The following is a 14,519-nucleotide window of genomic DNA, read 5'->3' on the forward strand; positions in this document are numbered from 1 at the left end:
TATGTCGTCAGATCCCCAGTCCCAAATCCTAATCATTGGAAAGGAGACTTAAAGGGGCTTTGTTACGAGGATTCATTGGTGATTTTTGTAGGCATGTGAAAAGGTTGGCCCAACCTTTTCAATCTAAGTCTATCCTTGCCATGCATCCGTTGCAACTGACGAAAGAATAGAGTTTTAATAACAAAAGGCAGTCTTAAATAACAAAACTGGACCCCAATTTTGGAGTTCACTTGATGCGAAGACAAAAAAAGATACCAAATCCCTTTAAGTGACGGATCGAAGTAGTCTTCTGTGGAAACCCATCCTTCGAGGGTGTCATTGAGGGTTTCGGTCAATGAATTTATGCTACTGCCTGATCTTATTTGAGTGCTTAGGAAAGGACGAGGACTTAGTTTGAGCCGGAAAACAACGACAAACTCGTCCCATCGAGTTGAACTTTTCTCGAGAAAAGAATTTTACTAAAAACTTTCGTATGTGTAAAGTATAAGTGCAAACAAAGAATTCTATTCTCACAACACATCCCTGGGACCGCGCTTCAAATCAACAATAAATCTTGAAGAATTTTTTCTACGGAAATATTGTTTTGCTCTCGATAACTGGTTTTGGAGAGTAGAAGACACGACTTGCTTATCCGACGTTACCACAAATACTGGTTTTTACGGCGAAGTAACGTCTTTTGGAACGACTGCAGAAATTCCATTCTGATGACCTGTTAAAACCAAAATCTGCGTGAGTGCTTTCGTTTAGTTTAATCAGATGTCCCTCGCGGCACATGAAAATCAGAAACACTACTCAGATCTGGGTAGAGAGACGTCAACTGTATGGAATTTTTGTGCTCGTTTAAGAGGAAACAAGTGGTAGCATCGCGAAATTTCGGCTGTTTTCTCAGGATATACGAAATATGAAAAACGTAATTATTTTTTCGATCGTATCAAAGCGGCATTGTCATGCATGGTTATTAGCATTTTATTTATCCTTAAACTTCTTTCTTCCGTAGAAATCAAGAAAACAGCAGGGAGATGAAATGCAAGAAAACAAGGAAATAAAAATGCATATATTCAGTGTTTGTTCTTTTGGCTTTAATTATGAACAGTGCATGAATGAACTTCCATCCCCTCTTTTGGTCGCCTTTGGAGACATTCGTGTTTCAGTGAATGTACAGTAGGCGAACCTTTCTTCAGAAACACACCTGTCTTGCAATGCCTTAAGTTTTCCGTTTGTGCTTAACTGATTAGGCCATTAGGCGAATCTTTGCTGACCTCAATGTTTCCTTTTCTGCCTCATTAGCATAAAGCTGATTAACTAGCGCAATTTGAGCAATTCTCAGCGAGCAATATTGAAGGAAATATCAGTCATCAAGATCTGCGAAATTGCTGGGTTGCAAAAAAGTTAATGAGCCATACATTCTTTGTAAAATTGTAGAATTCAGAGTCTTTAAAGAGAATTTATCCGAAAACGTTCCACATATCGGGCTAAAATTTTCAGTAACAACTGAATTGTTATGCTCCTTCAATAATCAGAAATTTTATTTTACAAGCTTCATCAGATAATGATAAGAAAATTTTATAATTAGGTTGAGTATGATCGTCCGGGTGAATGAGTCCTGAATAGGACAGTTGCTGACACGTGACTTACGTTTCGACAACCTATGTGGTAGTCATCTTCAGTGTCAAAGGGAGTTGTATCTCGTCAGTTGATAGTATTAAACTCTGGTTATTGACCTAATTGATCATGTAAGTCGCGATGTTATAGGTCTTTTGTCAGTTGAGCCGTGACGGTCTCTACCCCTCAGAGGCCTCTTTATGTTGTAGGGAGGCTGGGGAGAGAGAGAAAAAAGAAAGCGCGTGGGGCACGATGGGAGCGCGCGCTTTCTATTTTTTTTTTTTTTTTTCGATTATTGCTATTTTAATAGGGATACCCAGGGGGAGCCTCTGCGGAGGAGAGAGGCCGTGATGTTATTGGCTATAAACTGGATCGAAATACTTGTAATTAATGAGGCAAAAAATGTAAACAAACATTCGCCTTTATACAATTGTCTTCTTTTCATTTGGGCTTCATTCTTTGTTGGTCTTGGTCCCAAATTTAGCATTGTTAAAAGTGCATCAGTTGACTCTAAACTGCCACATCAGTGGTTCCGGTATGAAATTTCCCAAACAAATTTCTTAACCACAAGAGAAATTCAAAATACATTCACACTCTCTACATTTAGCAAAAGCCATGAATTCCAGGAAAGCAGTGTGAGTCATGTCGTTATAGTGCGGGTGTATTTGACAACCCTCGCAATGTGGGGATGCTACATACCGTTATTTTATCCAAAATAACAATTTGCGACCAAATTACAGAGACGAGAAAATACCCTAAAATTCAGAAAATAGCCCCTCCATGTATAAGCCACTCTAAATGAAAGCCCCCAAAACTCGTAACGCAAAAAACCATTCATTGAATGGCCCTTCCATACATAACCACTCCGGGGACTTGTACTTGGCTGCGTTTTAGAAAGGTCCACTTTCTCTAGGCGAGTTTCGGAAAAACCTTTCTGCAAATTACCGACATAAATTTCCTTCCAACTATAAGCTAGCCCAATCGATTTTGAGACGCAAACTTCCCTCCAAGTATATAAGGCCTAGCCGATTTTCAAACGCAAATTTTCCAGAACCGTAATAAATAGAAGCCCCTCCGAATAAAAGCCCCTCAAAAAGGGCCTTTGAAAATTATAAGTTCTGGGGCTTATTTCTTATCAATTACAATCGATTTTATTGATTATCCGCGAATTTCATCGATTAGGGACGCCTGGAAATAAGACACGCATGACCTGGGGAAGGGGACAGTCGCTCCTCTCTCCCTAGCCCCCGCGCGGCTTTCGCATCGGTTCTTACAATCTTTGAAGATTAGCTGGTGCCTGAAGCAGTAGTTTCGGACAACCCCCCTCCCCCCCGCCCCCATGACCAAAAGAACAAATGAAAACCCCCACCCCCACCATAGGAGAAAACTAAAACAAAGAGGTAGCAGAAGGGTCCTAGATGTTAGTATTTCAGTATATCTGAAATACTAACATCTTGGACCCTTCTGTTACCTTTTTGACTTAGTTCTCATTTAAGGTGGGGATGGGGTTTTCATTTTTCCTTTTGGTCAAGGGGGTGGGGGAGGTGGTTTTCCTAAACTACATGTACTGTAAAATATCGTGTGTGCAAGTTATTAACGAGAGCAGACTCGATAAAGGGCCCTTTCAAACTTTGGCTTTTTTGTTATTTTCCTGATTTTCTTGTTTGCTTCGTTTTTTCAAAGTGTTTATTTATTATTCATTCTCACTATCTGAGTTCAAAACAAAAAATATTTTAAAAAAAGGCTTATTTAAAAATCAATTAACAGCTTACGTCGGCCTGTCTGGCGGCAGTTACTTTACGGTACTTTAAGGTACTTCACTGAGTAGTCTCACTCGTCTTTGTAAACTTTCACTTAACTATCGCATGCACGAAAAGAAAAAAATATAAAGAAGTGATTTGGTATTTACGGTCCTTTGTTCCGTTGTCGAAAGATGGATCATATTTTTGGGTTAGTTTGATGGGCAGACTCGAACTCTCAAAGTACAAACTACTGACCGAACATTAAAATTAATATTAATATTTAATAGACGATTCTGCTTTCTTTCTTTCTTTTTTTCTCATTTTCCAGGTTTCCTGTTCTCTGTTTTGAATTTAGAAGTTTTTATACCACCGATCACTGTTCTGAGCTCAAAAACAAGAAGGTTTCATCAAAGTTCACGTTTCACTTTTAATCACGGCGTCCCGGGCCTGTTTGGCAACACTGATGACTTAGTTGTCTTTCTTCAAGTGGGCACACACAGACAACTTTGTATAATTCCAATTACGCTTCGAATGCACGAAAACGATAAGACACGCTATATATATATATATATAAAGAAGCTTACTAGGCTTCAATGAGTTTTTATACTTCTTTTGTTTCGTTCGTTGGGCAGTTTCGAACTCGCGATTTACGCGGTAAAAACATTGAGACTAGTAAATATTCAATTGAATAATTATTCAGCCCAACGATCGATAGCAAACCTCCTTGATTATGACCCGAAAGGTGAATTAATTCGCAGTATGGCCCTTGGTGCCCGTTGGATTTTTTTATGTTTTCTAGCTAAAATAAGATTAAAAAAATTCCAGTGGGTAAATGCTTCTGTAAGCGTATACTGGAAACGAATTTACCCTCGATCGTGGAATTTTAATGACTACGTTTCACACGTACACTTCGTAGATTTATAGCAAACTATTATGAAATAGACACCAAGAAGCCTTAAGTTAAAGCAAATTAATGAAAAGACAAAACTTCAGTACTGTAACACCAGAAACTTGGGTCATCCTTTTTCGCTATATTTAAGCGGTGTAACTGTAATTTATGTTCGCTTATTAAATTGCTTTCACTCAGCCCTTATCAATCCCAGCACTTAAGGAAGCTATTTGAATATAATGTAATGGAAATTTTTTAAGAGGAGGTACTTAGAAGACCACATCAATCCATCCCGTTTCTTTACTGAACGCAGAAGATTCAGTCTCCTAAAGCAAACAGCCTTGCATTGACAATGAAACAGATCATCGCCCTTTTCGTTTTATTTTACGGCGTATCCTGTGGTGAGTTCTTGTTAAAAAGTTTTCTTTAGTTTGTTTGCTTTGCAGTCCTTTAACTTGTTTACGTCCTAAGCTGGCCGGAGCCGCGATATAGAGAATACTTCATGGAAAGTGCTGGCGTACGGTATTTACACACGAGTTGTTTTTGTATCAGAAATCGAACGAGAGCGCAGCGAACGAGTGAGATTTCTGATTCAAAAACGAGTGGGTAAATACCGTACGAAGCACTTTACATGTGGTATTGTGTTTAGTGTATACATACTGAGACTTTCATCATTTTGGTGGCCTTTTTATTTTAAATCTTTCCAAAATGCTTACATTTGCCGCTACACACCACGAAATAACAATGAAAACGAAGTATCAGCTTTTTAGTAGAAACCTTTCTTAAAAAACATAAATGACGGTAAGGATATGAGGTAATCCAAGAACTACAAGTAATCTTAACTGTTTGCTCTGAATGTACAATTGAAAATGAGTGAATTTAAGTAAAATGGCCAGTTTCAATATATTAGCTTAAGCTTATAAATGGAAGACAAAGTAGCTCCGGCAAAAAGCACAACATAAGCTTACGTCTTGTTCTGTTTTTGCCCTTCCGCTGTTGTTTCGCCAGCTCTCCACAGTTTTCTTTATCGACAGTGAAACAAACGAAACTATTCCACTCAATTTCTGAAATGTTTTTCACTTTTTTAACGAGAAAAAACTCTTTGAGAAAAACTTTTCTCCTCGAATGTGTGCGAAGCGGCGCTGCGAGCTGCAATAAAAGGGCGGGAATTTTGGCGCGAAACTCACACACCTCTGTGGCTTCTGATTGGACGTATCATTTTTCTCACATGTGAAAAAACATCGTTCGCGATTCTGATTGGACGTATCATTTTTTTCACGTGTGAAAACCATAGTTCACTCCTTTGATTGGCTAGCACTCATTTGCATATCAAAATTTACAACACAACTTTTTGGTGAGTATTTCTCAGTATGTATATAATGAAAGGTCATTTTAAGCTCCGAACAAGGCACCAAATAAGCACTAGCACTTTGCAATTTTTCGAAAAAAATTTCAAATGTACTAAGCATCCAGCGCCATCAAAACATTCATTAAAAAACTCGAGTGTCATTTTTTTATTTTTTTTTATTTTTAGCCCTTTACTCAATTTCACCATTTTTTGTTTATTTCTTTGTTTGGTTATTTGGGTCTCCGTATGGCTCGATCCTGGGCTCCGTCGTTGCCGAGAATTTTAATTGACCGTCCAGGCATCTTTCCAGCATTTTTCTCGTTGTGAAGTCCAAAGAAAGTGCATTCTCATCAAAGATATGCCTTAATCTTTAAAAACTATAAAATTTTCTCATTTGGGGGGAGAGGTATCGCTAATTTCGCTATTTGCATATAATTATCCTTTTAATTTAGAAACGCCGTCATGTGACCTGGATGTAGCCTTTCTGATAGACTCGTCAGGAAGTATGACACCTAATGGCTTTGATCAAGAAAAAGACTTCGTCAAAAAAGCAGCCAAAGAGTTGGGTGTGGCACCAGGCAAGAGTCGGGCAGCTGTTATACAGTTTGCTGTCACTGCTACGGAGAAGATTGGATTCAAAGAGGCTCCAGCATTGGCTGATTTTGAAAGTGCCGTTGACGACATTAAATATCGAACAGAAGGCTCCGCGACACGTATCGATAATGGGTTGAGCAAAGCTAAAGAGGTGTTCGAGAAAGTCCGCTCAAGCGACAGAATAAAGCTTCTCCTTCTGCTAACAGATGGAAAACAGCCCATTGAAGATGAAAAATTAAAACAGTTGTCCTCTGAATTGCGCAATGCTAGTGTCCGGCTACTCGCTGTTGGTATTGGCAGTGGAGTCGACGTAGAGCAGCTGAAACTCATTGCGGGGGACGATGCAAACGCGATAACTGCCACCGATTTCAACCATTTGAAGGACAAGCTAGGTTCATTGGTAAAAAAAGCCTGTGGTGAGTTATCACAATCTGAAAAAAAAAACAAACGAGAGAAAGCAAGAGAAAAGCGACAAAAGGAATGCGGGTGCCGACCAAACTAAAACGAATTGCATTTATGTAAATATTGAGAAGCAGCGACGTTAAGTTTTCGGTTTTGCCTTGATTTGAATCAATGCGTGACTTTATTCCCAAACAATGTTGCGATGACTTAAAATAAATTTTGTAAAGAAAAGAAGTTTCTTTTACTATCGTAGTTTAAGCTGTTATATATAGTTAACGAAAACAGCGAAACATCAGCAAAAATATTGTGATCTAGCCCTCCTACTCAGTATTCTATTGGACGGTTTCTAATATATTTTTTTGAGCCGTGTTTATTGCGTGACAGTGAAAACGAAGAATATGTATCGAGCGTCGACGCTGATTGTGAATGGACTTTCGTTGTTTTGTGTAGCAGGAGGTCACGTGACCTTTCTCATGTTAAAGTTATGAGATAAAACTCTTACCGGTGGTGGTTTGAGTAACCGCCAAAGTTTACGCGGTTATGGGGAAGTCGATGGAACGCACGCCTTCGATTCAGAAGAACTAATAGTTTTCAGTTTCTTTTATCAAATAATATTTTTCTATAACAGAATGATAGTTTATAAGTTGCAAAATTGTATAAATTTATTTCAGCTTGTCCGGTGAATGTGGCTTTCATCTTGGATGCCTCAGGAAGTATAACTGATGTATTTCTCAAAGAGAAGAAGGTCGTCCTCGACCTAACAAAGGATATGAACATTGGAGGAACAGATCAAACAGACACGAGCAAAGTAGCTCTGATGCACTTCAGCCATTTACCGACAATCGATGGCCTCTTCGGAGAGTATGCGACCACGTCCGAGTTCCAGGGAGCTCTCAAGGCGTTGCCTTTCATCGGCAAACAAACACGAATCGACAGGGCCCTGTCAAAAGCTTCCAGTGAAATTTTCAAAACAATATCCATCAGCCGCCCTAACATTGCCATTATTTTCACCGACGGTGTGCAGACTAAAGACTTATCTTGGGAAATTCCAAAAGGCCTTAGAGACGCCTCCCAACCCTTGAAAGAAAAAGGTGTCCGGGTTATTGCAGTGGGCGTTACCGCTAATGCAAATAAGGAAAGACTCAGGTTGATGACAGACAGATTGGAGGACGTCGTGGTGAACACGGATAAAGCTGTTGTGGTAGAAGATATAAAAGGGATCCTTAAAAACGCCTGCAGTGAGTATCTATAAATTTCGGTTCCTTATGACATAAGAAAATCTTCTTTCAATGCAACACAAAACTTGACAAGGGGGGTACTTGACGAGTATTTTTCTTGTGTCAACTGCGAGTCCCTTAGCAGGGAGTTGTCCTTTTGATAAGTGTTATCCATCTGACAAAAATGTGTTCTCAGTCTGACTGAGCCCATTTACTTGGGGAAATATGAGCAGAAATTGGAAAATTTAATCAAGTTAAATGGTTAAAATTAAATGTCTCAAATGGTTCGCGTCATTCCTTTTAAAAATTTCAACTGAAAGGAGAACACATTACGACAAGAACTTCTTCAAAAAATTTGGCGTTTTGAACAAAACGAGAAATTTTTAATGTCTAATTTCTTTGGCACACCCGTTCCGCTGATCACAAAATTGAAAGGCTCATAAAAAAACGGTTGAAAAAATATATAAAAAAATTAAGTAATGTTCAAAACAATTTTTTTAGCAGAGGTTCTCGTAGTAATGTGTACTTTCCACTGAAAAATGATGTTTTTCGAGGATGTTTTTCTCACGTTGCTAAATTTCATTGTTAAAGTTTTGTGCACGCGTTTATTGCCCGGATGGTTTTAGAAAGACTAGACATTGGTTGTTTCTTGATTCAAGATGTCGTCTGATAGTTCCATCTTAATGTACCCTGCGAGCAGAGGTTTCTCTCTCGCTTGGCTCCGGCTTAGCGTTTACGAAGTCGTTTACGTGGCCTGTCAGTGGCGTAGTTGCTTTGTTTATACGCCCCAGTTCGTATAAACAAAGCAACTAAGCGTTTGACAAGCCGCGCGGATGACTTCTTAAACGCCAAAAGCCACCCAAGAGAGCAACCTCTGCTCGCAGAGTAATTATAATCTTGGAAATTTGACATGAAAAGTTGACAAAGTTGTGCGTAAGCAAGTCCAGATGTACGGGGTTTTACGGCGATGGCGATCCTGTAATGCCACACTTCGCCAAAAGTAAATGTCAGATTCGCGATGAATGGATCATGGCTGTACGATGCCAGTGACTAGAGCGGTGTTTAAAATTAAGTGTGAATCAGGACATTCACAAGCTGCGCATTAAAACTATCTATTGAACAGATTGAACATTTACGTTGTTTGTTTTTCTTCAGGAGTCAGAATTTTGTAATGTGTGATTTGAAGCTGGCCTATTTTACTTTCACAGAGCCACTGCCCACAAAGCTGCCCGGAGCTATCGAGAGTACGTATGGAAAACAGCCTTTTTTATTACTTTTCCTTTTTTCTTCTTGTTAACTTTTTCAGCAATTTCCAATCATAGGTAGATGAGCTGATAAGATGGTAAGTTTAGACTTGATCGACATTGTTAATCTCAGTTGAGAAATGACATTTAAAAAGGAACAAGAGGATTGCTTTGAATACCTCATCTCAGGGGTGTTGACCAGGACGCAAACGTTGGCGTAAAAAAAAAAACAGCTTGAATATCGTCGCATGTTAAATGACAGTGCATTGAGGAGTGGTCTACAAATGATGCAGCTATTTGATGACTTAAAGGTTCTTAGCTTTTCCAGGAAATATACATTGCTGATAAACCTGGGCAAAATTTAAAAAAACCTTCATAAGAAATACTTGAACATCTAAAATATTCAGTCATTTTCCAACATTTCATGAACACCGTCTAATATTATTTCACCTGAAAAATCTGTAAGGCCATAAAATTAAAATAAAAAAGCAGCAGCGTCAATATCTAATAGGGTTTATCCATTTAGGGGCTAATGTCGCACTTTTTGTTATCTTTTTAAAAAGCTAAAACTTTACGCGCATCAGTTGAATTTCAAAAGTAACTGTAAAGCTGTTTTCTGTCGTCTGTTGCAAAGGATGACAGGGATTGAGATGGATTGAAGCTTAAAACAGTGAAAAGGTTGGGCCGGGTGTAGACAAAACGTGGACCCTCCCTTCTGGACCCCCCTTTTGGACCCCTTTTTGGACCCCCTTCTGGACCCCCTTCTGGACACCTCTTATTTTTGAATAAAATAAATAAATAAATATATTAAAAAACGCGAGCAAACAAATAATAAAGTCCCCTTCTATCACTCCGTCTTGCATATTTTACCATGAAACTCGAAAGGTGACCGGATAAGGGGCCTCCAAGATACAAATAAAATTTCTATGCTTGTACTATAAAGGCTGACAAACGAATATATCGCCAGTATCCGCAAAACTTTGCGTGCTGCTCGCGCCTACTACGGCTACGTGAACAACAAACTCCCGCCATTTTCTTCCGCCATCTTGGTTTTACCGCTGCCTGATACCAACGGGGTCACATAGCACGCGTGTCGCAGATTGTAAAAATGGCGACCCAGAGGAGGTTATTGTATCCAGCGGTTTTAGTGAAAACAGTACGTGGGGGATTCTCAGTCTCGCAGGCTCACACGATACTTTAATTTCTTACCTCGATAATCTGCACTTAGTTATCCTCCGCTAATAAATTGAAGACATTCATTAGTATTAAGCCATCTAGAACGTACAGGAGGCCTTTTTGAAAGCTACGACAAAGCAAAATAATAGGATGCAAATAGATTCTATGCAACTTACCATCCCACGCGTACGCCGACGCCATTTTTACAATCTGCGACACTCGGGCTATGTGAACCCGTTGGTATCGGACAGCGGTAAAACCAAGATGGCGGAAGAAAATGGCGGGAGTTTGTTGTTCACGTAGCCGTAGTAGGCGCGAGAAGTCGTCTTGTTTAGCAGCACGCAAAGTTTTGCGGATACTGGCGATATATTCGTTTGTCAGCCTTTATAGTACAAGCATAGAAATTTTATTTGTATCTTGGAAGCACTTTATCCGGTCACCTTTCGAGTTTCATGGTAAAATGTGCAAGACGGAGTGATGGTAGGGGACTTTATTATTTGTCTGCTTGCATTTTTTAATATATTAATTTGTTTTTTTAAAAGAGGGGTCCAGAAGGGAGGGTCCACGTTTTGTTTACACCCGGTTGGGTCAACTATATGATTGTGTGGGTTAGTGCTCCCCGATGAAATTCGTTTGGTATCTTCTTTATAAAACTACAGGAGCATTTTATGTATGGTTAAAGGCACTATTCAATGACTTTGTTACAGAATTATTTTAAAAAAAGCAATATTCTCGTGATATAACCCCTCTAAATACAATTAATTTCTTAAAGCTTAATGCCACATGTACACGCTTTTGCAGCATGCAAAGACACCAATCCTTTGTGTGAACGTTATGGTACGCCTGATTATTGCAGGCAACATCCAGACGACATGGCAGTACGATGTCCTAAAACATGCTACATGTGTCCTTACTAAATCTTCAGGTAAATCATACAGTGTGCATGAGCTTCTATCCCGAAATTGTCGGGGCGTGTTATAGGTTGTGATAATATAAAACTAAATTTTCATGTGATCGCCAGATCCCTTGCCCTACCTCCTAAACGCTCGTTAGATTTAACAATCTAATTGTGAGATAAAAAACGAACAATTTGCTTTCGAAACGAATTTAGGTTTCATCCTTGGTGTAGTGAGGCGCCGAGTCGCGACAGTATAATTAATAATATATAATTTACTTTGCTAGGTAGCTTTGACAATTACTTTCATTACGCTAAGTTTTTAGCAAAGAAACTGCTTCTAAATAAATAACAATTATTCACCGAAGTGGAGGTGGCTAGTATTGGATATTTACCGAGGCCGCGAAGCGGCGAGGTAAATATCCAGTACTAGCCACTGACACTGAATTAGCCTGCGTAGCAAGCGTTTCCTCGCGAAGTTCGTCTAGAAAGCTGGGACAAGAGCAAAAAAAAAAAATGAATGACGGGGGAGGGGGAGGGGAATGAAGGAACCTTTTTTTTTGCTTCCGCTCTAACTTTCGCGCAATAACTCGATTGGAAACGCTTGCTACGCGGGCTAACACTGAATATACTAAAACAGTGAGATAATTGAGCACAAAAATGATGATTTTTAACTCATTTACTGTTGCCAACGATTACAATTTTGGCGCGCGATGACCGAACGGCCGCGGTGGTCGCTTTTTCTTAGCGACAAATAAAACTTTTGAAGGCGTTTGTTTAGCTCTTGCGGGAAAGTTTCTTCAAAAGGAGTTGTGAATTCTTTTTGTATTTAAAATAATTCTGTAAAAAAGATTATTAAATTTAGTTTTAAGCTTATTTATGAACAAGTCAACTAAATAAAGTAACGCAAGACTTAAGCTTAATTTTCATTTGTAAACAAAAAAATTTTTCACCCGTTTTATCGATAAATTCAAGTCAAAAAGACAAAGCTTTACCTGTTAAAACTTCCAAACCGAACTTCGTCACCTTCTTCATGTATTTCGGAAATAGCTTGCTTGATTAGTTGTGAAATTTCTTAGTTTCTTATGGCAGCAAACCGAGAAGGCATTTTGCTCGCAACCTACGCGAGTTTGACGTCGCTCGCTCGGAGGAACTGGAGGTGAATCAGTGAATAGTGCAGGATATTCACTGATTAAGTAGCGCGAAAAACACTATCCACTGTTTTAGTATATATTAAACGAAATTACCACAGATAAATATGTCAGTCTCCCAAGCGTTACAAATGCAACAATAATGAACAGCTTGATGCATTATATACCTCAAAATCACTCTGTGTGTTAGTGATGTCCAGGCAAATCGGATTTTCTAAGGCAAGTCGTCCATCTTATGCATTTGCGAAAAACTCCGTTTTCGTGAGCAAATTGTATCGAACACTCCGCTCCATACTTTAGCATTTTCGCGTCGTTTCCGACCATGCGCACTAAGCCATTTAGCGCATCATGTGAACACTTCATACATTTGATTTAAATTTCTCTTCTCTTCTGCGTTTACCACGATGAAGAAAGCGAAATTTTGACCATTGTCTGGACTGATGAAGTCAAATCAGGGCCACAAAATGTTCGATGCAACTTATTTACCCCCGATCGTTTTTACTTTCGTAGAAACCAAGACAACGACTGCTCAGCACGGAAAACAGACCGGCACAAGGAAATCATTTTTATTTAAGGCTTTACTGATTGAATAAACGCGATGACTTACGAGCATTAAAAGTAAAACAATATGCCTGAAGCAAGTTTGCTTGGTATATTTAAAATGGAAAATTAAGGGCATTTGCATTACAGAATAGGATACATGAAAAACAAGTGAAATAAAGCGATTGAAATAACTTAAAAACTGATGGAGTCAACTCTAAATGAAGATATGATCGTGGCAGTGGAAATTGCAATTTAAGCAATTGCAAATTAACCGAAAAAAAAATTTGGGATTCCAACGGGATTCGAAGCCATGGCCTCTGCGCATGCGTTAGTCTAACGAATTGATGAAGACCCATACATTAGAAGCAGGCCAATCTGTTCAGTTCATTTCAACCCTTGAAAAGAATGAAACTTAGAATGATGATTTGAACTGCGAAAATACAAATTTAAATGAAGATGTGATTGTCGTCTATGGAGCCAACTTTGATGATTTTTTCTTCTATTTCTTAACATTTGTTTGAAGAATTTTCTTTTTATTTTAACTGTCTGCACAGGCGGCCCAAGCTCGGTGCATTTATTACCGCAAGTTTCGATACTGTTTCTCATATTACGAACGATTTAAAGACTTTGTATGAAAAGTTCAATATAGTTGTTAAAACATAGAAATATAGGCATAAATATAGAATAAATTGTACTTACGTAAACTAAATAAGGCCTGTTGTTGCTTTTTCTGTGTAAGCTGGGCTTAATTTATGGCCACTTTATACGGTTTTCTGACTCGTTGTTTGTTCGGTATTGTTTTCCTACACAAAGCGAAGCAAGGCAGGTGACCCTGTGCAGTCTCAACTCACAAATCTCTCCCGCATCAAAGAATTTTTTTCTATATTCATGCCTATATTTCTACGTTTAAACAACTATATTGAATTTATCATACAAAGTCTTTAAATCGTTCGTAATATGCAAAACACTATCGAAACTCACGGTGATTTATGCACCGAGCTTGGGCCGCCTGTGGTTTACAGAGAATGTTGAAGCAATTTGGACTATTTTCAACTCGGACTCAACTATTTTCAACTCACCTGTTCACGCTAATGAATTTGCAAAAAACGCTGTGTTCGTGTCGAACAAAAACGCATGAAACGCTCCGCCTCCAAACCAGCATTGTTTTCGACCGTTTGCACTTTAGCGCATCATATTTAGCATTTTACAAATTTAATTGTAAAGTGAAATCAAAGTCGTTTTCTATTGCGTCTACAGGAATAGAGAAAACGATGTTTTGACCATCCTCAGGACGCTCCTACCTGAGCCCGGGAGAGAGGATGGCACAGATTTTTTTATCATAATCAGCTTATTTATCCTCAAACTTCTTAATTTCGTAGACATCAATGCAAGAAAACAACTTATAGCAGAAAATGACCGGGACAAGAATATGATTTCAAGGCTTTATTACATAGACACGACAACTTATAATATAAAAGTAAAACAATCTGCCTGAAGCTTATGTTTGCATGGTACGGTATATTTTAATGGCAAATTATAAGGCATCGAATTAAAAAGTAGGATACACAGGTGAAAAAAAAACGACTTAACTTAAAAAGTGATTGATGGAGTCAATTCTGTTTTATTCCCCCCGTTTCTTGGGCGTGAATAATTTCCAAAAAAAAGGCATTTAACTGTCTGTCTCATGTCCCAACAGCGCTCACAACATAATCATTA

The 14,519-nt window shown here is 38.7% G+C and overlaps 1 protein-coding gene across 1 annotated transcript; it reads left to right on the forward strand.

The window, feature by feature from the left end:
* Window positions 1–4,527: 4,527 nt before the first annotated feature.
* On the forward strand, window positions 4,528–12,939 carry LOC140932714 (collagen alpha-5(VI) chain-like). The gene is made up of 6 exons (XM_073382223.1): window positions 4,528–4,634; window positions 6,034–6,591; window positions 7,249–7,815; window positions 9,003–9,038; window positions 11,016–11,139; window positions 12,771–12,939. Exons 1-5 carry the CDS (start codon window positions 4,586–4,588, stop codon window positions 11,129–11,131), a joined length of 1,326 nt encoding a protein of 441 aa, XP_073238324.1. The 5' UTR covers window positions 4,528–4,585; the 3' UTR covers window positions 11,132–11,139; window positions 12,771–12,939.
* The last annotated feature ends 1,580 nt before the right edge of the window (window positions 12,940–14,519 follow it).

This window comes from Porites lutea, chromosome 4, assembly GCF_958299795.1.
Source record: "Porites lutea chromosome 4, jaPorLute2.1, whole genome shotgun sequence".
Taxonomy (NCBI): domain Eukaryota; kingdom Metazoa; phylum Cnidaria; class Anthozoa; order Scleractinia; family Poritidae; genus Porites; species Porites lutea.

What these genes read in the sequence shown, in the direction of transcription:
- LOC140932714 (XM_073382223.1), top strand. Translation starts at nt 4,586, where the DNA reads ATGAAACAGATCATCGCCCTTTTCGTTTTATTTTACGGCGTATCCTGT. An exon ending in GATCCTTAAAAACGCCTGCA is followed by an intron (nt 7,816 to 9,002) that starts GTGAGTATCTAT and finishes TTACTTTCACAG; the next exon opens with AGCCACTGCCCACAAAGCTG. An exon ending in GCTGCCCGGAGCTATCGAGA is followed by an intron (nt 9,039 to 11,015) that starts GTACGTATGGAA and finishes ACGCTTTTGCAG; the next exon opens with CATGCAAAGACACCAATCCT.